Source organism: Macaca nemestrina, chromosome 7 (genome assembly GCF_043159975.1).
Source record: "Macaca nemestrina isolate mMacNem1 chromosome 7, mMacNem.hap1, whole genome shotgun sequence".
Taxonomy (NCBI): domain Eukaryota; kingdom Metazoa; phylum Chordata; class Mammalia; order Primates; family Cercopithecidae; genus Macaca; species Macaca nemestrina.
The window spans coordinates 132,441,512-132,464,738 of NC_092131.1; the positions used below are offsets into that span (position 1 = coordinate 132,441,512).

At 44.7% G+C, this 23,227-nt stretch overlaps 1 protein-coding gene and 2 long non-coding RNA genes across 7 annotated transcripts in view; 2 read left to right on the forward strand and 1 right to left on the reverse strand.

The window, feature by feature from the left end:
- Positions 1–23,227, reverse strand: part of LOC105487821 (progestin and adipoQ receptor family member 5) — a 102,520-nt gene that overhangs the window by 24,481 nt on the left and 54,812 nt on the right. For 3 of the 5 annotated variants that reach the window (XM_071101133.1, XM_071101134.1, XM_071101135.1), the window contains 2 exons: positions 21,820–21,985; positions 1,451–1,578 (listed from right to left, as the gene is read on the reverse strand). In XM_071101133.1, the coding sequence (XP_070957234.1) occupies positions 1,451–1,578; positions 21,820–21,870 (179 nt within the window). In that variant the 5' untranslated portion in view covers positions 21,871–21,985. Of the gene's footprint in view, positions 1–1,329; positions 1,579–1,853; positions 2,014–21,819; positions 21,986–23,227 lie in introns of those variants that run through there. The other 2 variants (XM_071101136.1, XM_071101137.1) reach the window with 2 other exon arrangements.
- LOC139364439 (uncharacterized) lies at positions 960–10,496 on the forward strand. Its single transcript, XR_011626401.1, has 2 exons — positions 960–1,061; positions 10,259–10,496. It is a non-coding gene; the product is annotated as an uncharacterized lncRNA (long non-coding RNA).
- Positions 18,675–19,642, forward strand: LOC139364441 (uncharacterized). The gene is made up of 3 exons (XR_011626403.1): positions 18,675–18,759; positions 19,327–19,408; positions 19,529–19,642. It is a non-coding gene; the product is annotated as an uncharacterized lncRNA (long non-coding RNA).

The window sequence follows — 23,227 nt, forward strand, 5'->3', positions numbered from 1 at the left end:
TCAACCATGATTCATCCAGAAAATGGAACACCAGGCAGATGTTCCAAAGTCCAGGAGACATGTAGATTGCAGATGCTGACCGAGTGAGATCTCCAAGGGAGGGAAGTAAGGGGAGGGCAGCGGGGAAAGAGGCAGATGCTGGGGACACTCACAGCACAGATGCTCCTGAGTCCCCAGAAAAGCTGCAGAAGGACACACAGGAAGCAGGTCCCCCTGGCCACTCCAGGGAGGAGAACTAGGGCCAGTGGCAGAGCCTGACTCTATTCCCTTCTGAAGGGTTATAATTTATAAGCACGTATACTTTTAAAAATGACAGATGGCCCCTGGAGCAGGGCTGTGCTGCCACCCCTGCCCAGTCCGCAGGCCCAGGGTTGCCACGCCCCTTTACAGATCACCCTAGTCCACACCAGACTGAGCTCTCTCCTCTCTCCACTGAGCTGGCTGCTGGAACCAAACAGCCTGCCACTGCATTTTGGCCCTGGGTCTGTCTTCTGATTTTTAGTCGGGCTGGCTGCCCCTGTGCGGGGAGTCTGGGCCCATCTGCACGCATGGCACACTCCTAATCTCTTCTCACCGTGACTAGAGGGAGTCCAGTGACCAACCTGTGACACAGCGCCCCTGCATGACATAAGGAAGCCACCCCTTCTCTCGGCTGTGTCTATGTCGACCAATGGTGGTCTGAGTGGGACAGTGGCTTGAATGGCCTCTGAGTTCTTCCAGCTCAGATCCACTGTGATTTGGTGCTTTGACCCTGTCTCCATCCTCCATTCATTAAGCAAAGGTGCGCAGTGTGTGACATTGACCTTCATCCCCCACCTTTCTCAGCAAGGCCCCTCTTCACTTCCCTGGCAACTCCCATTTCCGCGCACAGGCTTCCCAGAGCTTTGCTCTTAGCTGGCTCCACCTACAGGCTGCCAGATGAAGTGCCTCCCAGTTGCCATGGTTCCCAGAATGATTACGGAACACCCACATCTCTGTGCCAGATGCTTCTACCAATGTTTTCTCCCGAAACTCTCACAGCAACCCTTGGGGAGGTGCGGACCATCACTCCTACTTTGCAGGTAGGAAAATGTGAGGCTCAGAGAGGTTGACTTCCTCAAACTAGTGACATTTTAACCAAGGCTCCTGAAAAACCTGGAAAGTCTCCAAGACTGAAGGAGGTGAAGGTAAATGCTATCATATCAGGCATGAGAGCAGGGAGCCGGGAAGGACTGAGGCACTTTTGGGATTTCCCCTCAAATCCTACCCCAGTCCATGCCTTAAAGGTCATCCCAGTGGCACACCCAATGTCTCTTCCCTCTGTCACACACCCCCTTCACCTGCGCATACCCATGGGGGATCCCCAAACCCCAGCACAGAATCTCAGCCATCTCAACACTAGCTGTGTTAAGACTCCCTGGTCTCCAGGGCTCCTGAAGGAGACAGGCCGGTCAAGGGGGCCAGAAGGTACCAGAAGGGCAGCAAGTGAGTCCAAATGTTGAGAGTCTCATTGGTCATTTGGAAAAGGCTGAGGATACAGGCAGTGGCAGAACTCTGTGGATGGCGGTAGCCGAAGAGGATGCCTTGCTCATGGAACACCTGCAGAGGCAAAAGGAAAAGGACACTGAGGTGAGACCAGAGGGCAGCACGAAGGTCTCTGGAGAGACATCTTCCAGGCCGTGCACTGTGTGCCTGGAACGCTTGACCCCAAGTCCTTGACCTGTTAAGCTGTTCCCCTCACTCTCTCCTTCCCTCACAGTGGCTTCTAAAATCCCACATCCTCCAAGAAGCCTCCAGCCAGCTGGAGGAAGGAATTCAAGGGCCAGCCTCCCTTTGGGAATCCAGCCTGTCTTTGCATTCCCTGGCGTACTTACTCTTGGCATGAATCTTGCCTAAGAATCCGTTTTCCTACCCCTCTGCCTGGGGCCTACAGCCCGGTTTTTGGACGCCGTTTTGGTGAGCTGACATAGATGCTGTCTGTCTGAGCCGGCAAGCCCTGCATGTCAGGGGCTGGTGGGAAGAACTCTGCAGAAGATGTCCCCGGTGCCAGGATATATTCACCAAGGTGCTTCATAAAGGGCTTTTGATGATGAGGACCGTGATGCTGATGCCTGGGCTGCAGGAAGAGGAGGTGGCTGCCCACAGCACGGCTACTCAAACCACTGCCACCCCCATGCAGCCCATTTGGCAAGTCCCCCCCCAAAAAACACCCCCACTGAGAAACCTGGACTGATCAGGTGAAATATGGGGTATCAACCTGCCTGGAGTATTGTATTATATCCACTAAAAGTGGTGAGAAGATAATGAGGCCAGAGGGACAACAGCCCAGGATGCAATAAGAAGTGAAGAAATGTGGAATTTAAACTGTATTCCTGCCACGGTTAGAAGAGCTTGGGAAATTGAAGTTTACACCGTGGGGCAGAGGCTGGGAGGAACATAGAAAAGTGGTGTTTAATTTGTTGAGGTAGTAGGATGGAAGGAGACCTGTTTTCCCCTTCTCTGTTGATTTAGACCAAGGGTTCTCAATTTTGACACTATTGACACTTTGGGCCAGATCATTGTTTGTTGTGGGGGCCAACCTGTGCATCCTTTCACAGCATCCATGGCCTCTATCTGCTAAACGCCACTAGCACACACTGTCGGCACCCTACCCCCCAAGTTGTGACAAACAGAAATGTCTCCAGATATTGCCAGATGTCCCCTGGGGGCTAAAGTTGCCCCCAGGTAAGGACCACTGATTTAGATAAGTGTTGCCATACCCTTTGAAACCTAAATTATAAATGAGTAGGGTAATTGAAGCAAATAATAACAATGATAATGTTAGTAATCATAACCTAAATCAGGTCACAATAAGTTGCAAAGCCTCTCCTTTGAATTTCTAGGGCTGTGAGGGGGAAGGCTAGAGGAACTTCAATCTAGCCACCCATTTCTCATTTGGGGTGCCAACATCTTAGTGTAAGAGAGGTTCTCTGTTAAAAAAATGTACAATATATAATACCAGAGTTTGTGCTATCTCTTTTTTTTTTTTTTTTTTTTGAGACAGGGTCTTGATCTGAAGCCCAGGCTGGAGTGCAGTGGTGCAATCATGGCTTACTGCAGCCTCAAACTCGTGGGCTTCAAATGATCCTCCCACCTTAGCCACCTGAGTAGCTGGAACTACAGGAGTGCCACCATGGTCAGCTAATTTTTTTATTTTTTTTATTTTTTTTGTGACGGAGTCTCACTTTGTTGCCCAGGCTGGAGTGCAGTGGTGTGATCTCGGCTCACTGAAACCTCTGCTTCCCAGGTTCAAGCAATTCTCCTGCCTCAGCTCCTCAAGTAGCTGGGATTACAAGCGCATGCCACAACGCCTGGCTAATTTTTTGTATTACTAGTAGAGACAGGGTTTCATCATGTTGCCCAGATTGGTCTCGAACTCCTGACCTTAAGTGATCCACCCACCTCGACCTCCCAAAGTGCTGCTGGGATTACAGGTGTGAGCTACCATGCCCAGCCTAATTTTTTATTTTTTGCAAAGACAAGGTCTCACTATGATGCCCAGACTCATCTTGAATTCCTGGGCTCAAGTGATTCTCCCATCTTGGCCTCCTAAAGTGCTGGGATTAGAGGTGTGAGCCATTGTGCCCAGCCTTGTGCTATTTCTTGGGGTTCCAAGTCAAGTAGTCACATGGAACAGTGCAGAAGGTGAGGGGCTGCCAGAGTAATGAGTCAAATCTGGGCCCCCAAGGCGCCATGTGGCCTTGAGAAAAGTGAAGCTGAGGCCCTGGGTCACAGCTCTCAGGGCCTCTGTATAAAATGAGAGGGCTTGGCTAGCTGAATGGTCGGAACATTCCCTTCCAGCAGTAGCTCCAAGTTTTAGAGAACTCTTAGTTCAGTTCTGGGTTAAACTGGTCAACTAGAGGGAGGGGATATAATGAAGTTGGCTCATGGTCCAATGAAGAAATACTATGAATTCGGTTTGGGTCTTAGGTAATTAAAGCGATTTGTTCCAGTTTTTGATTCACCATTCAATTCTGCTGACGCCCCGGTTTATGGTGGACAGATTCCTATAATGGGCAGCAGGAATCTTGAGTTGCAGATTTCCACCCCACCAAGGCTGATGATAAGGAGGCAAATAGGCCAATGGCCTTCAGCCTTTGATCCCTGTGGAGGAGGACGGCATGTGCTTGGCGGGACTCAGAAAGCCTTCTAGCAGAAATAACAGCTCCCAGGAGCTCCACACTGGGTCTGTCCTTCTACCTTTCAAGCTTCTTTCTCTCTTCTTTTAAAGTCGTCGTTTTATAATTATTTATTAAAGCACTGGCCACTGGTTACAATGCAGACTCCATTAATCACTATTTATTCCTTCATATGAATTAGACTAGCAGATCCTATAAACCAAGAGACTTTGTGACAAGGGGCCAGTGAGAGCAGAAACATTTCAGAGCACTGGGAATGTGGGGACAGTGGCCTGCAGGGAGGAGGTGGGGCAGGGCTGCAGGAGAGCACAGACCCTGTGACAGCCACAGTGGCAGTGGCTAAACAGAAGCTGGAGGAAAAGGTCACTCACAGTCTGTGACTACTTCCCTTCTCTCTGTGGATCCCGGCATTCCAGCAGGCAATACCGGGGGGACTGATGTTGTCAAAAGCCAGCGGGGAACAGAAGGGAAATCCATACACTGGACAACTTGACCTCATTTAGGAATCTGGCCCCAGACCTGGGGAGGATATTTTACCACCAAAGCCAGGGCTGGGCCCAGATTAAAAACACCTGCCTCCATCTGACCTGCTACGCTGACCCCAGAAAAGGATGGGAAGCCCAATACTGGCCATGCAATAGGGGCAGGATTCAAAGCAGCCTTTCCAAAAAAATAAATGGATGGATAAAGTGTAGTAAAAGGAGTCCCTCTGTCCCAGGACAGTGATGTTCCGGCTTAGACTAAGAAGACTGACCTGTCCCTGCCCTCCCCAACTTGAACCTCTGTCTATCAAACCCCATTGCTAGTTCTTAGTTGTACTCCTGCCCTGAGCTCCTGTGAGCACAGGAAAGGAGAAACATTCTCTCCGTCTTCCCACTCCAGCCTTAGCAAAGTGCTTTGCCTAGAGCAGACCTTCATGGAATGCAGGGTACATACATTGAAAGGACAAACTAAATATTTGACAACAATTTTGTATTCCAAACCCAGTTTGACCCCAAAGGAAAACTGCAATCATTTCCTCAACACTTCGTAGCTTGGCCTCATTTCTAAGCGCCCCCAAGTAAGCAAGTGCTTGCTTATTTGCACAGCAGAATTGATTTGTAGGACTCCACCTTGCACCCCTAGTTGCAGGCTGAGCAATTTAGAGTGAAATGAAATCAAATTATATGCAGCCTATTATTTAGAACTGAGAACCTCCAGGAACTAGGAGCGGAAGGGCACATCAGCAAGTTTTCCCTTTCAGTTCCTGCCCCAGGCTCAGCATCGAGGAAAGTCTTCTTGCATGGCCAAGACTTGCATGCACCTGCTAGCCGATGCCTACAATTCCACCGTGACAGTTAAAAGCTTTTGGTTTTTCTAGCTATTAAACTGCAAACCACCTGGAGAAAATAGCTGGGCATTTTTGGCCAGCTGTAAATAAGGGCAGATTTTGATAGCGGGGAAAGGGAAGAGGCAGAGTGGGATCAGGGGGCTTCGGGCGCTATTCACATGAATTCTGTGATTCCTGCTCACTGAATCCTCACAACCAGCTTGTGAGGAAGAACCTATTATTGTCCCCATTTCACAGAAAAAGAAACTGAGGCCTGGAGAGGTTAGGGCACTTATTTAAGTTCTCAAAAGTAACAGAAGCAAAGCTGAAACCTAAATGCAGACAGCAGGCTCCATTCCCTGCCCTCTTGTGCACTGTCCTTCATTGCTTCCCCTGGGGAGGGCTCTGTCAAGAGATAAAACCCCTATCCCCCGGCCTGTACTGTGATTTTGGACTGTGACATACTTCTCTGAGCCTTAGATTCTTCTTCTTTAAAGTGCCATTATGAACTAAATCTGGGAGGGAACTGTGTCCCTCCCAAAATTCATCTGTTAAGTTAAAGTCCTAACCCCCAGGACCTCAGATGCAACTGCATTCAGAGATAAGGTCTTTCAAGAAGCCATTAGAGTGGGTCCTAATCCAATCTGCCTGGTGTCCCTCACAAGAAGAGGACATTTGAATTCACAGAGAGACACCAGGGATGAGCGCCCACAGAGTGGTGACCTTGTACAGAGGCAGCAAGAGAGTGGCCATCTGTAAGCCAAGGAGAGAGGCTTCGCCCCTGTCCAAACCTTGATCTTGGATACCTTTCAGTCTCCGGAACTGTGAGAAAATAACTTTCTGTTGTTTAGACCACTCAGTCTGTGGTATTTTGTTGTGGCAGCCCTAGCAAACTAATACAAGCAGTGAGGTTGTGCGAGCCAGCGCCTCTCAAACTTTCTTCTAGTGTGTGCAGAGCACCTGGGCACCTTACTGCAGTGTAGTGGCTGGGGCAAGAGTCTGCAGTTCTAATCAGCTCCCAGGGCCTGCTGATGCTACAACTGCCTCTGGCTTCAAAGCCAGACTCCCACCCTAGCATCGTGCTGTCACCTTCCTGCCCAGAATCCAGTTCCCTACAGAAGAGGAAGTTCCCTCTACGTAAGAGGGACATGATGACAGGGAAGGCCAGGACAAGGAATAGTTAGAGGCCAGTGGGGAGTCTGATGAGGTGTTTGCTGGCAGAGGGCAGGGGAAGAATGAGAGGGAAAAGGGGGAGGTCATGCATTGATGCAGCAATTATTATTATTATTATTATTATTATTATTATTATTATTATTGAGACAGAGTCTCACTCTGTTGCCCAGGCTGGAGTGCAGTGGCACGATCTCGGCTCCCTGCAAGCTCTGCCTCCTGAGTTCAAGTGATTCTCGTGCTTCAGCCTCCCGAGTAGCTGGGATTACAGGCGCCTGCCACCATGCTCAGCTAAATTTTTGTATTTTTAGTGGAGACAGGGTTTCAACATGTTGGTCAGTCTGATCTCGAATCCCTGACCTCAGGTGATGCACCCGCCTTGGCCTCCCAAAGTGTTGGGATTACAGGCGTGAGCCGCCATGTCCGGCCTTGCTGCAGCAGTTATAACCTGCTGGTTATATATATCATTTGCTGGGTACCTGCGGTGCACCAGGCTCTAGGTTGGACAGTATGCCACGTCACTTGCAGGACCATGCTTAGTTCCTGCAGGACAGAAATACTTAGGCTCTCAATTAAAAGAGCATAAAACAACAATTGCACACCACGCACATGCAATTACTAGAACTTTAAATAGGCTGAATTAATAGCCAACCATTGTTGGTATGAAACAATTACAGGAAAATGCCAATTTACAACACTGCTGTGATGTTTTTTAAAAAACAACATATCCAATATTCAGTCAGGCATAAGAATGCTTTTTGTACATGCAGTACAACATTTACAGAATACAATGGTAAGTGTCTTCTGGCTGAACATGTAAGATGGATAAAAAGTAATGAAATAAATGATCAATATCAGAGATGGAGGAACCAAAGGATATTAATAATTTAATGGACAATAAAGTTAAAAAATGATACACAAAATGTTTTTAAAAAGTAAATAGCACTGGGCATGGTGGCTCACACCTGTAATCTCAGCACTTTGGGAGACTGAGGTGGGCAGATCACTTGAGGTCAGGAGTTCGAGACCAGCCTGGCCAACATGGTGAAATCCCATCTCTACTGAAACTACAAAAATTAGTTGTACATGGTAGGGCATGCCTGTAGTCCCAGTTACTCTGGGGGCTGAAGCAGTAGAATCGCTTGAACCTGGGAGGCAGAGGTTGCAGTGAGCTGAGATCATGCCATTGCACTCCAGTCTAGTCAACAAAGTGAGACTCTGTCTCAAAAAAAGAAAAGTAAATAGGACTCAGGTAGTGTGTACTAGGGAAGAAAAGTCCTATTGAATGACTAGCATTATAGACAGTATTGATCTACAGCAGAAGAAAGTAAGAAAGTTGAAATAACAGAGCAATTCCATTGGTTTTACATTTGTTGTAAAAATGCAGTCTTTGATTTAAGAAGTAGAAAAACGATTTTCAGTTTTAGGCATTGATTTCCAAAGCTGCCATGGGCAAGCTTGTGATAATAGTATAACATGGTTGCTAACTCTGCAGTAGGCAGAATAATGGCTCCCCAAAGATGTTCACATCGTAATTGCCAGAACCAGTGAATATGTTAGGTTACACAGCAAAGGGGCAGTAATGTCCCAGGTGAAATTGAAGTTGCTAATACACTGACCTTAAATTAGGGAGATTCTCTGGTTACCGAGTGGGCCCAGTATAATCAAAAGGTCCTTAAAAATGGAAGATGGAGGTAGAAAAAGAGACTCAGAGGAAAAAGTGACTACAGAATAAGGTCAGAGAGATGCAACATTGCTGATGTGAAGATGGAGGAAGGGGCCAGGAGCCAAGGAGAGCAGTCAGCCTCTAGGAGCTAGAAAGGTAAGGAAACAGATTCTCCCCAACAACATCCACCAAAATCTAGATTTTACCCAGTGAGCCCCATGTCAGACTTGTAACCTACAGGACTGTAAAATCATATATTTGTTTGTTTGTTTTTTGAGCCACTAAGTTTGTGGTAATTTGTTACAGCAGCAACAGAAAACTAATGCAAGGTCAGAATTTGACCAAAAATCCAGAAGTATTCTTAGTGCTGAGTATGGTGGCACATGGTTTGAATTGCTTACTAGGAGAATTGATTGTGCTCTCAATTAAAAGAACATAAAACATCGCTTATACACAACACACATGCAATTACTAGAACTTTAAATAGGCTGAATTAATAACCAGCCATTTTTGGTATGAAATAATTACAGCAAAATGCCAACTTACAACAGTGGTGTGATGGTTTTCAAAAAATAATGTGTCCAATATTCAGTCAAGCAAAAGAATGCTTTTTGTTTTGTTTTTGAGACAGTCTTACTCTGTCGCCCAGGCTGGAGTACAGTGGCATGATCTTGGCTCACTGCAACCTCTGTCTCCTGAATTCAAGTGATTCTCCTGCCTCAGCCTCCCGAGTAGCTGGGATTACAGGCATGTGCTACCATGCCCAGAGAATTTTGTATTTTTAGTAGAGACAGGGTTTCACCATGTTGGCCAGGCTGGTCTCAAACTCCCGACATCAAGTGATCCACCTGCATTGGTTTCCCAAAGAGCTGGGATTACAGGCGTGAGTCACTGTGCCTGGCCAAGAATGCTTTTTGTACGTATAGCACACTATTTACAGAAGACAATGGTAAATTTCTTCTGGCCAAATATGTAAGGCGGCTTTAAAAGTATTCTTAGTGCTGGGTATGGTAGCACATGGTTTGAATTGCTTACTAAAATTGACTAGGCTCTCAATTAGATTTTCTATGGAATAGTTTAAAGATTATACATGACATTCTCTGAATCTTCTCCCAAATGGGACATCTTGCTGAAACACATACCAAATTTGACCTTAACTACTCTCATTCACACAATGGGAATAACAAATCTGTGCTGTTAAACACTTAGATTTAATTTAGGTAAGATATAGGATGATGGGAAGAAATCAGTGTAACAGAATATGCTATTTTTAGTGGGAAATAACATTAATTTTGAATTTGAGCTCTCAACTGATATTTGTTACGAGATAGTGTTAGCAAAAGCCTACAAAAAAATCTAGACCTGGCTATTTAATTTTTAAAGGGATTAAAAATACATATTTATTATTTTAAATATGTATAGGACTTTTCTAAACCAAAGGAGTCACACGTAAAATACATAATAAAGGTGACATTCCAATAAGATAAAATCCAAAAAAGGAAACAAAAATGTCTCTGGACTATGAAAGAGAAGATTCACATACAGATCATCCTGAAATTAATTTCTGTAGAGATTATTTCTCTGGACATTGTAGACTAAGGTATAATTTTGACTGAATAAAGGCCTACTGTTTTCAGTTTTCCTTATACTATCTCTTTATATTTTTCTTAATAAAATAGATGAATATTAATCTAGACATTACTTTGAGAGAGTAAAGATAGCAAGATGAGATGGTAATCTATATGGAATTAAAATATTTAATAATTTTTCTGCTTAATATAATTATCATATGATGCAGCCTCATTACAATGTTTGAACTTTATATGAAAAATTTATAATTTTCTTGCTCAAACTGGCTTCAATTTAAAAAAAGAAAAAAATTTATAATTCATTTCTGACTCAAAATGTGGCCTTAACAATTTTTTTTTTTTTTTTTTTTTTTTTTGGTAATTCCAGCTGTTCTACCTCAATAAAACTGAATGGAATCTCAGCAGAAGATTATCCCAAATGAAATTAATTTAAGAAACAAAACTAAGAACTACAATGACTCAGGAATAGTGGTTTAATTATAACATCATTGTCAACAGAACACAAATTATATGATAATGTTGATTACAACACTATAACTCAATTTTACTGAAATGAAGAAGTAAAATGAATTATATGGAATAAACACATAATAATTTATAAATTATGCATGTTTTTGTTTTATTACTCTTTCAAACATAAGTAATTCATCAACGTAACATTTAGACATGTACAATAATAATTAAACTCAGTTGTTTTTCATATTTTGCTGACTTTAGCTATATAAAAATCAAAGTTTCACTTTTTCTGTCCTTATAAAGGGGCATTTGTCAGCTCAGGCACAGTGGTTCACACCTGTAATCCCAGCACTTTGGGAGGCCGAGGTGGGTGGATCACCTGAGGTTGGGAGATTGAGACCATCCTGGCTAACATGGTGAAACTCTGTCTCCACTAAAAACACGAAAAATTAGCTGAGCATGGTGGTGGGTGCCTGTAATCCCAGCTACTCGGGAGGCTGAGGCAGGAGAATTGCTTGAATCCAGGAGGCAGAGGTTGCAGTGAGCTGAGATCATGCCATTCTACTCCAGCCTGGGCAACAAGAGCGAAACTGTCTCAAAATAAATAAATAAATAAATAAATAAATAAATAAATAAATAATAAAATAAAGGGGCATTTGTTAAGGTAGAATAGAACCATTTTACATAACTGTTTGTTGGCTTCATTTATAACTTTTAAGTATTTAGACATATAGCCTATGGCCTGCATTTGTCCTTCTTATTCAGACTTAGCATATACTAAGGGCAGGTCTGGTTTCATTTGATCATCATGAGAGCATGGCAAGGTAGGGACTGTCAACCCATTTTACAAATAAGAAAACAGAAGCTCAGTGAGACGAAGTTTCCAAGGTCATAATAAATACCAGAACCAAGACACAAACCCTAGTCTTAAATTGCAAAACCCCTGTGTGCTTCACAGCACCCAGCTGGTGGAACTAAGGATTGCTACAAACATGTTTTATAGAAACGCTAAGGGTCATGAAAGTTTTCAGAAGGAAGTAATCACTGGGGGTGAAGGAAGGACCTGGAAGAATGACTGGGGGACTCCGGTTCTGGCCAAATGATGGTCGATTAGATGTTATGAAGGATCCTTCTGATTAATGCAATTAATATGCTGTCTGGAGTATGCATCATAAGCCAGTATATCAGCAAAATGACACAAAAGTAAAGAAGTCACAAAGCCCCCAAACAGAGGGAAACCAGGAACCCTGTGAGGTAAGCTGCATTCACCATCAGAGTCTCTGCTGCCAGATTTTGTAAACAAGGGATGAAACCCAAGGCCCAGCAAAGGCAGGGAATCTAATAGGAGACTTTGCCAATAAAGCTAGGAGTCTAAAGATAAGTGAGTGTGAAATAAATTCAACCAGGCAGAAGAGGACAATAAGGAAAGTTGTTTCTCTGAAAAAAAATCTCTCCCAAAATTCATAACCATCAAATAGTCTTCATATAGGTTTGTGGTCCAAGCCCCTACTACTTTTGTGGTCCAGGAAATCTCAAGTGAAAAAATTAAAGTGATTACAAATAGAAAGAGGTTAACATTTTGTAGTTCCCTCAGGTAAGTTACAAAAGCAAACACAAATCCTCTCTGAAGGATTTCTACCTTTTTTTTTTTTTTTTTTTTTTTTTTACTTGAGACAGAGTCTTGCTCTGTCACCCAGGCTGGAGTGCAATGGCATGATCTTGGCTTACTGCAACCTCTGCCTCCTGAGTTCAAGCTCAAGCTATTCTCCTGCCTCAGTCTCTCGAGTAGCTGGGATTACAGGCACGTGCCACCACGCCCTGCTAATTCTTGTACTTTTAGTAGAGACAGGGTTTCGCCATGTTGGTCAGGCTGGTTTTGAACTCCTGACCTCAGGTGATCCACCTGCCTTGGCCTCCTAAAGTGCTGGGATTACAGGTGTGAGCCACCACACCCAGCCGGATTTCTACTTTAACACAGGCATGCACACATAGGGAAATAAAACACCATGAGTGAGAAACAGCAGAAACAGTAGATGGCAGAGACAGAGATCAAAGTTCAAATATTAAAATATAAAATAACTGTGTTTAATATATTTAAAGAAATAAAGATAAACAGGAAACAAGCCAATTTGAAAAAACAGGCTGGGCTTAGTGGCTCAACCCTGTAATGCTAACACTTTGGGGACCGTGGTGGGTGGATTGCTTGAGCCCAGGAGTTTGAGACCAACCTAGGCCACATAGTGAGACACCCTCATCTCTACAAAATTAAAAAAAAAAAAATTAGCTGGGTATGGTGGAGCAGAGCTGTAGTCCCAGCTACTGGGGAGGCTGAGGCAGGAGCATCATTTGAGCCCAAGAGTTTAAGGCTATAGTGAGCCATGATTGCACCACAACACTCCAGCCTCGGTGACAGAGCAAGACCCTGTCTCAAAAAAAAAGAGCCTAATATAACTTTTAGAAATTAAAAAATAATAATTTAAATGTAAAATACATCAAAGGAATAAACAATACACTAAACCTGTCTGAAGAGAAAATTAGTCAACTGAAAGATCCAAAGAAAGTACCCAGAATGCAGTCCAGAGAGAGTAATAGATAGAAAATATGAAAAATCTAATAAGAGACACAGAGAACATTTCTCCAGAAGGAGAAAATATAAATGGTTTTGATGTGCTATTTGAAGAAATAACTGATACATTTCTGGAATTATTGAGTCATCAGTCTTCAGATCCAAGAGGTTAAGTAGACAGTTGGTGTTCACCAAATATTACATGTGCTTTCCCACATTCCTCAAACTTTCTCAATGTTAGGTTGGGGCCATGTGACTATTTCTGGTTAATGTTACTTCGAGGCCAGAAGAGTTAAAAGCAGAGGCGCAGTAGCTCATGCCTGCAATCCCATCACTTTGGGAGGCTGAGGTGGGCAGATCACCTGTAGTCAGGAGTTCGAGACCAGCCTGGCCAACATGGTGAAACCCCATCTCTGCTAAAAATACAAAAATTAGCCAGGTGTGGTGGTGCATGCCTGTAATCCCAGCTATATGGGAGGCTGAGGCAGGAGAATTGCTTGAACCTTGGAGGCGGAGGTTGCGGTAAGCCAAGAGAGTGCCACTGCACTGCAGCCTTGGCTGCAAAGCAAGACTTGGTCTAAAAAAAAAAAACAAAACAGAAAGCCTGCTTGCAGATATTACTACACACTTCTGAAGGACCTTTCGGAGGGACTCTTCAGTACTGAGCCACTCATGATGCCACGGGAATTGCTTTTGGCCAACGGGCACTAGTTATACTCCTCCCTGGGGGCTGTGTATATCCACTGATGAGGGATCAAGGTCCTGGCCTCCTTTTCCCATTTGGGACAACTCTGAAAGGCCAACTAACCTCCGGAGCTCCTGAGTGACTGGTGGAGGCTTCTAACGCAGCTTCTCCTTCTGCACATCCTGCCTCCTTCACATCCTTGCAGGTGTTCCTGAGAATACTCCCCCATAAACTTCCTGTGCCCGAATCTTTTTCTCAAAGTCTGTTTCTAGGGAAACTAACTTTCTCTTCTCCTCCCATCCAAGCTCGAATCTGGCCCAGCCCTGCCTAGTTTCTGAGATCAGGCGAGATAGGCGTGTTCAGGGTGGTATGGCTGTAGACCCTCACTTCGCCTTCTGGGATGACCTCGGAGGCTGCAGCTGGGAGACGGTGGATCTTCCGTCTGCCTGGGTGTCTCAGTCCCTCACTGACCACTTAGCTACGTAGTGTGATGCGAAATAACCTTTGCTATGTTAAGTCACTGAGCTATATGGGGTAATTTTTAACTCAGCACAGCCTGACCCTGCTAGTACAGCTATTCATGTTAAAATAGCTGAAGTGACCACTAAACTAATCCACATAGAGCATATTTCTAACACATTAATTATAAAACAGGTGGAAGGGAAAAATAGCATATGAAAAGAAAAAAAAAAAAAAAAGATGAATGTAAAACTCAATCCAAGAAAGCAAGGGAGGCCGGGCGCAGTGGCTCACGCCTGTAATCCCAGCACTTTGGGAGGCCGAGGCGGGCGGATCACAAGGTCAGGAGATCGAGACCACGGTGAAACCCCGTCTCTACTAAAAATACAAAAAATTAGCCGGGCGCGGTTGTGGGCGCCTGTAGTCCCAGCTACTCGGGAGGCTGAGGCAGGAGAATGGCGGGAACCCGGGAGGCGGAGCTTGCAGTGAGCCGAGATCGCGCCACTGCACTCCAGCCTGGGCGACAGAGCAAGACTCCGTCTCAAAAAAAAAAAAAAAAAAAAAAAAAAAAAAAAAAAAAAAAAAAAAAAGCAAGGGAAAACAAGGAACAAATAGAGAAAACAAGACAAAAGCATTTAAGACAATGAAAATAAATGTGGATATCAGTAATCATTATAAATGTGAGTAGACTAAACTGTCAGCTAAAAGACAAATATTGTCAAACTAATAAAATCTCACCATGTGCTGTTTACACAAGACACAGTTAAAATATAATCATGGGGAAGGATTGAAAGTCAAAGGAAGGAGATAAGCCAAACAAATGATAACAAAAGCTTGAGTGGTTATATTAATATCAGATGCATTCCAAGGCAAAAAGCATCACTAGATATAAAGATAATCACTACAAAATCATACCTTTGCATCACCAGGAAGATAGAAAATAGGACAGTTATAAACTTGGATATACCTAAAAAACACAGGCTCAAAATACATAAAGCAAAAATTAACTTACAAGAAGTAATTTACAAATTTGCCACTATAATGGCAGATTTTTTTAACACGTCTCAATTATGCATAGATCAAGTAGAACAAAATTAGTGAAAATATAAAGATAATCGATCTTATGGACAAATATGGAATAATTCCTCCAACAACTGGAGACTATACTTTATTTATAGGCACACTTAGAAGATTTATGAAAATTATTCATATGCTAGGCCATCAAGCTAGTCTGAACAAACGTCAAGGATTGGAATAACACAGAGGGCATTCTCAGACCAAGATCAATTAAGTTAAATCAATAGTATAAAAACTCCATATACTTGGAAGCATAGAGTTACCATATGATCCAGCAACTCCACTCCTGGGTTGTTCACCAAAGAGACTGACAACTTGTCCACCTAAATGACTTGTACGTGAATGTTCACAGTGGCGTATTTATTTATAATAGCCAAAAAATAGAAACAACTCATCCTGTTCATCAACTAATGAATGGATAAACAAACTATGGTCTATCCATTCAATAGACTATGATTTGGCCATTAAAACAAAGTACTGATAGATGCTACAGCGTAGATGAACCCTGAAAACATCCTGCTAAGTGAAAGAAGCCAGTCAGAAAAGGCCACATATTGCACCATTCCGTTTGTGTGAGATATCCACAACAGGCGAATCTATACAGACAGAAAGTAGGTTAGGTGGTTGCCAGGAACTGAGGGGATATAAAATAGCTGCTAACGAGTGCAGTTCTTTATTTATTTATTTATTTATTTTTTTTGAGATGGAGTCTCGCTCTGTCGCCCAGGCTGGAGTGCAGTGGTGCGATCTCGGCTCACTGCAAGCTCCGCCTCCCGGGTTCACGCCATTCTCCTGCCTCAGCCTCCCGAGTTGCTGGGACTACAGGCGCCCGCCACTGCGCCCGGCTAATTTTTTTCTATTTTTTGGTAGAGACGGGGTTTCACCATGGTCTCGATCTCCTGACCTTGTGATCCGCCCGCCTCGGCCTCCCAAAGTGCTGGGATTACAGGCGTGAGCCACTGCGCCCGGCCACGAGTGCAGTTCTTTCTGGGGTGATGAAAATGTTCTAAAAACTGGTGATCATGGTGATGGTTTTGTGCAACATAATCTGTGTTCAACATACGAAAACCCACTGAATTGTACGCTTTTACAGGGTGGATTTTATAATATGTGAATTGTATCTCAACAAGGCTGTTATAAAAAAAATCTTTCCATCAAGAAAATTCAGCTGTAGGGCCAAGTTGTTCCCTGTACAACTCCAGAGGTTGCCATTCACATAGACAAAAAGGGAAATGGTGCTGCCTTAGAGTTGGGCAATATGGTGGCTCTGCCCAGGTAATTTCCCAGATAAATTCTACCAACCACTCAGGAATGTATAATTCTAATATTAGATATTTTTCCCCATAGAATAAATAGGCAGCAATCTCCAACTCACTTGTGGTTGGCATATTCTGAATCCCAAGTCCAGGCAAGCACAGCATAAGAAGAAAACATTATAGGCCAACTCATTAAATTGACTTAAAGATCCTGAACAAAATATTAGCTAACTGACTCTAGCAATAGATTAAAGAGATATTGCATCATAACCAAACTATTTAAAACAAGACAAAAAATTGGTTTAACATTAGTAAATCAATCAATGTAATCACCACTTTAACAACTTAAATAAATCATATATGATCATCTCAAAAGATACTGATTGGAAAAAAGAGTTCTGTAAAATTCATAAAGGAGGCCAGTCACAGTGGCTCATGCCTGTAATCCCAGCACTGTGGGAGGCTGAGGTGGGTGGATCACCTGAGGTCAGGAGTTTGAGACCAGCCTGGCCAACATGACGAAACCCCATCTCTACTAAAAAATACAAAAATTAGCCGGGCATGGTGGCACTTGCCTGTAGTCCCAGCTACTTGGGAGGCTGAGGCATGAGAATCGCTTTAACCTGGGAGGCGGAGGTTGCAGTGAGCCGAGATTGCGCCACTGCACTCCAGCCTGGGTGACAGAGCGAGACTCTGTCTCAAAATAAATAAAATATAATATAATAAAATAAAATTCATAAGGGAAGGCTGGACCCAGTGGCTCACACCTGTAATCCCAGCACTTTGGGAGGCCGAGGCAGGTGGATCACGAGGTCAGGGGCTCAAGACCAGCCTGGCCAAGATAGTGAAACCCCGTCTCTACTAAAAATACAAAAACTAGCTTGGTATGGTAGCGGGCACCTGTGATCCCAGCTACTTGGGAGGCTGAGATAGAGAATTGCTTGAACCTGGGAGGCAGAGGTTGCAGTCAGCTGAGATCTCACTACTGCACTCCTGCCTGGGTGACAGAGTGAGACTCCATCTCCAAAAAAATACCCTTAATCTGATAAAGATGAAAAGATTACTTATTACATATACACACATACACACACAGCAAATATACTAAATGGTGAAATGTTAAAAGCATTTCTTTTCATTAAAACCGAGAACAATACAAAGATGCCTGCTATCACGACTCCTATTTTATATATATATATTTTTTTTATTTTTTTATTTATTTTTTTATTTTTTTGAGACAGAATGGTGATTGCCTTAAAATCACCCACCTCGGCATCCCAAAGTGCTAGGATTACAGGTGTGACCCACCAAGCCCGGCTCCTATCATATTTTAGTAAGCTACCAGGTGATTCCGATATTGGTGATCTAAGCACCCTCTCTGAACAGCCCTGGGCTGGAGAAACCATTTACGCATTGAGATGGCTCCTTGTTCCCAGTGCCTGAGCCCACCTACCAAACACCAATGCCAGCCACTGATCTGGCTATGCTTCCTTCGTTCATAATAATCCCACTGTTCTATCTCATTTTTCTTGGATCTTCACAATTGCCCTGTGAGACTGACTTAACAGGAGTCACCTCCATTTTACAGATGAGAACACTGAGACTGAGGTTATGACTGGGTGGCAGAGCTGCAGTGCAAGTCTGGAAACAGCGTTGCTTTTCCTCTCTGTGTAGACCAGTGCCTCGGGGAATCCTGTCCATGCCCCTAAACTAAGGCATCTGGGACTATGGGATGTGTTTACCTGTAGCCTGTGAGTCAAGGCTGTAGTTAATTAAAGCTTAGCAGTTTGGTTGGGCGCAGTGGCTCACGCTTGTAATCCCAGAACTTTGGGAAGCCGAGGCGGGCGGATCACTTGAGGTCAGAAGTTCGAGACCCAGCCTGGCCAACACGGTGAAACCCTGTTGTTATTGAAAATACAAAAATTAGCCGGGTGTGGTGGCATGCACCTGTAGTCCCAGCTACTTGGGAGGTTGAGGCAGGAGAATTGCTTGAACCTGGGAGGCAGAGGTTGCAGTGAGTCATGGTTGTGCCACTGCACTCCAGCCTGGGTGACAGAGCGAGACTCTGTCTCCAAAACAAACAAACAAACAAACAAACAAAAAAACAGATTAGTAATTTGACACTCGATGTTCTTGTTTCCTGGCAAAGTGTCATGCCATGTTGCATATGAACTTGTCTTTTTTCTTTAATAACCCTCTAATGTACCCAGGCTTAGTTTTGGACACAAGGGAGACTAAATATTATTTATTTAGGCATACACACAAGTTCTGCCTTCTGAGGGAAGAGAGAAACTGCCCTTTTCCACGAAGAATCTATCAGCCAGGAATGCACCAAGAATGGGCCAAGATTACAACTCTGATGATGCAGAGAGGTGAGCACACCATTCCCTATAGATAGCTGAGGCCCAGACAGGGTAGTGAAGTGGCCCAGGTCACATAGCTGGCTGATATACAACAGGAGAGGCAGGTGTACAGAGCAGCTTGCAGAAGTACAACCAACAGCTGAAAGAGCTCAGGGAAGGGAGTAAGCACGTGCCACTCCGCAAAGAAGGAAGCCAGAAAGGGGGAGCAAAGGTTGGGGAGAGGAAAGCCTTCTTCAAACAGAAATCAAGACAAGTGAAGGTTGCATCTGCTGGGGAGAATAAAAAGAAGAGGGTCTGTGGATGGGACGTGGTGGAAGAGGTGGGGAGGGATCAAGCTGGTGAAGATGGTGAACAGCAGGCTGGGGAGCTGGGGTTCTAGTCTCTGGACAGGGCCTCTGAAGTCTCCTGCCAGCATGCTGTACCCCTCAAAGTGCCCTAGAGAGCCTAGGAGAGAATGATAATAATGACAACCAACATTATTAATTGTTCACCACGTGCCAGGCACTTCACTTGGGTCATCTCATTTAATTCTCAAAACCCCAGGAGGCAGATACTATTTTCATTCCCATTTTACAGAAGCAAAAGCTGAGGTAGAGAGATTATCTTGCTTGAGGCCACTCTAAAAGCCAAGTATTGGAACCCACAGAGCCCACCAAAGGTAAGCTTTAACAATTGTATGAAATATCCTATTTTAAATAGTCATGTAAATAGTGCATTCCATTTTAATATGCGTGCATCTGTTTTAATACTAATAAATGTCTTTGCACCAAATCCTCAGGCAAAACTACCCTCCAGGCAGGCAGAGCCACTGTATTTTCTCTATGGCTTCATGAACCCTGGGTTTGATGCCCAAAAACCCAATAGTGGATGCTGGAGCCCAAGAAAGATTTTGAAGCAAATGGTGGATGCAAGGTGTGATGCTGGTTTTCTGCCTCTAGCTAGTGCCATTTCACTAAAAGATATTATCATCCTCTAACTTATGAAAAACTGGACAGAGAGGACATATTCATCTTTCTCCCTTAGCCTCTGCCTTGGTTGTCCAGTCCTGACATTCAGAATCTCCATACATTCAGATTCCCAGCAGGTTACCCAAAGGACCTATTGATACCACTCTGCCCCCTTCACTTCTTTCCTGTGGACATACTCTGAACCCAACCCTGACCAAAATGTCCAGAAAGATATATAAGCAGACTGCCATAACCTCTACCTGAAAGAGGCTCCCCAGTCCTCCCGCCATCACCACCTGTCCCATGATCTCCCATCTCCAGGCCTTTACTCACACTGCTCCTTCCACCTGGAATGCTCTCCCCAGCTCCACAATCCTGTCCATCCCTCAAACTCTGTCTTACAGATCACCCCCTTCATGAAGACTTCCCTGATCCCTTCCTGCTTGATATAATTTGGCTCTGTGTCCCCATTCAAATCTCATCTCAAATTGTAATCCCTATAATCCCCATGTGTTGAGGGAGGAACCTGGTGGAAGGTGACTGGATCATGGGGGTGTTGTCCCCCAGACTGTGACTGAGTTCTCTCAAGATCTGATGGTTTTATAAGTGTCTGACAGTTCCTCCTTCACATCGTGCTCTCTCTCACCTGCTGCCATGTAAGACGTACCCCTTCCCCCATGATTGTAAGTTACCTGAGGCCTCCCCAGCCATGAAGAACTGTGAGTCAATTAGACCTCTTTTCTTTATAAATTACCCAGTCTCAGGCAGTTCTTTATAGCAATGTGAGAATGAACTAATACACTCCCCCGTGATGGAAGTGACCAATCCCTTCTCTGAAACAATCACCCTGTCTTAAGAGAGACCCTAACCCACTTTAGGAAAGAATTTCTCATGCACATTTAAAAATCTTCCTGACCAGCATATGAGCCACGCAAGGACAGGATTTGTATGTAGTTATTCGCTGAATCCCTTGCACATGATAGGCAGTCAATACACATTTCATGAGTAAATACATTCAAGAATCACACTGTGTTCCGACTAATCACAGCTGCTAATGCTCTGTGGGTAGAACCAACCAGCGAAGCGCACCAAGAAGAGAAGGTGATGGCCATGTGAGAACAGAGGCAGGCGCTCTGCCCAGTATCATGGGAGCCAGCCACACATGTAGCTTGCCTATTACTTGCCACATTCCTCAGCTCACCCTACCAAACAACTCTGCATCCCTTATGGTTTTCCCCCATGCCATCTTCCTGGAATCACCTGGCTTCACAGGCTTTTAGGGATAGGGTTTGGCAGTTTCCCCCTCAACCTTCCATTGGTGATGTTGAATTTATTTTGAAATTATTTTTCTAGGGCAAGTCATAAGTGCTTGGCCATCAGCCAAGTAGAACTCTCCTCCACTCTGTCACATCTTCCCAATGAAACTTCCCACCATGAAATGACACCCACTCTTCTTAGTCAAAAAGGAAGGAAATTTGACATCAACAAGGAGGTGCAACACAACGATGTGTCCTTTGCAAGGGAAGGAGGAAGTGCACCAGTTCTCTGTAGCACACAACCAGGCTCACCTATGGCTTATTAAAGCAGATCATCAGTGAGTCTCACATGTTTCAGGATACATGCCTGTGAGCTCCCAGGCCCATGAGTCCACTACAAGACAGTGCTAAGCCCATTCAACAACCCTCCCCATCACCCCAGTGAAGCCCTGGCCTGGGCATCCTGCAAGTAACGGGGATGAGCAAAGCCATGCCCTGGTGTGCCTTTGCCCATAGTCTGCTTTCAAGCACCCATAGAAGGGTCCTAAAAACATAAACCTCCTATCCAGCCAGCTGCTGCTGGCTTTATCTCTTCAGGTTGAATCTCAGTAATGACTTTGCTTCTGGATAAAACACAGATGTTATAAGGAAGGGTTATAACTTAAACAACTTTGGGAATACTTCCATTTCAAGGTAGGTGGGGGAAGTAGGAGGCTGTAATATCCTCCAAGGAAGTGTGGGAGGGGATCCTTGAAGAGAATGGGCCTGTACAGAACAGACTAGGTGAAGACAACAGTCCCCCGTTGCAGAGGCCAAGCCCTGGTCACACCCTGGAAATGAACCATCATAATAAATAGAGCACATACCTGTGGTATCTGGTCTGTGCTAAACAGCCTGGGGAGCTTCAGGCTCAGCATCTTGGAGCTGGGTTGGCAAGGCCAGTGGGTGACAGCACCTCCCTGTTACCAGGCCTCAATCAAAGCTCTGACATGGCCTGGGGCGTCTCTGCCTAGCTGGTGCTGTGCTGCTTCCCTGAAAGAGGACAGCATGAAGAAATCCAGTCAGTTTCAGCCTAACTCCAGCTGGGTCAGGACAGTCCGCTTGTTCAACTATCGAACATATGCTTGCTACACATGATGGCACAAGATCAAGCTTCCTTAAAAACAGCGAAACGATCAGACTGCTGAGTCATCCACTCCAAGAGTGCTGGAGGGAAGTAAGTAAATAATAATATGGGCAATTACTATGGTCTGAATGTTTGTGTCTCCCCAAAATTCATGTGTCAAAACCTAATCTCCATTGTGGTGACAAGGAGCAGGGCTTTTGGGAAGTGACTAGGTCATGAAGGCTCTGCCCTTATGAGTGGGATTAGTGCTCATAGAAAAGAGGTCTGAGGGAGCTTGTTCGCCCCTTCCACCATGTGAGGAGACATAGAAGGAGACATCTATGAGGAATGGGCCCTCACCAGATGGGGAATCTGCTGGCACCGTGACCTTGAACTTCCCAGCCTCCAGAACTATTAGCAATAAATTTCTGTTGTTTATAAATTACCCAGTCTTGGGTATTTTGTGATAGCATGCCAAATGGACTAAGACAGTGATCATAAAATTGCAGAGCTAAGGCCAGATGTGGTGGCTCATGCCTGTAATCCCAGAAATTTGGGAGACTGAGATGGGAGGATCAGTTGAGCCCCAGAGTTCAAGACCAGCCTGGGCGATATAGTGAGACCTTGTTTCTACAAAGAAAAAATTAAACTTAGCTGGGCATGGTGTTGTAGTCTGAGCTATTCAAGGGCGGGCTAAAGTGAGATCACTTAAGCCCAGGAGGTCCAGGCTACTGTGAGCCATGATCATGCCACTGCACTCCAGCCAGAGCAATACAGCAAGACTCTGTCTCCAAAAAAAAAAAAAAGAAAAAGCCACAGAGCTGAAAAGGGTCTTAGAGGTCACCCAGTCTTCTCATGTTACACATGAAGGTGGGAGGGGTGGAATAACTTTCCCAAGGCAGCAACGCAGTGGGAGAGCTGGGCTGCTCACTGCTCCACTCCACCAGAGGCTGCGCCTGGATGGACAGTGGGATCTTTTTTTTTTTTTTTTTTTTGAGACGGAGTCTCGCTCTGCCGCCCAGGCTGGAGTGCAGTGGCCGGATCTCAGCTCACTGCAAGCTCCGCCTCCCGGGTTCACGCCATTCTCCTGCCTCAGCCTCCCGAGTAGCTGGGACTACAGGCGCCGCCACCTCGCCCGGCTAGTTTTTTGTATTTTTAAAGTAGAGACG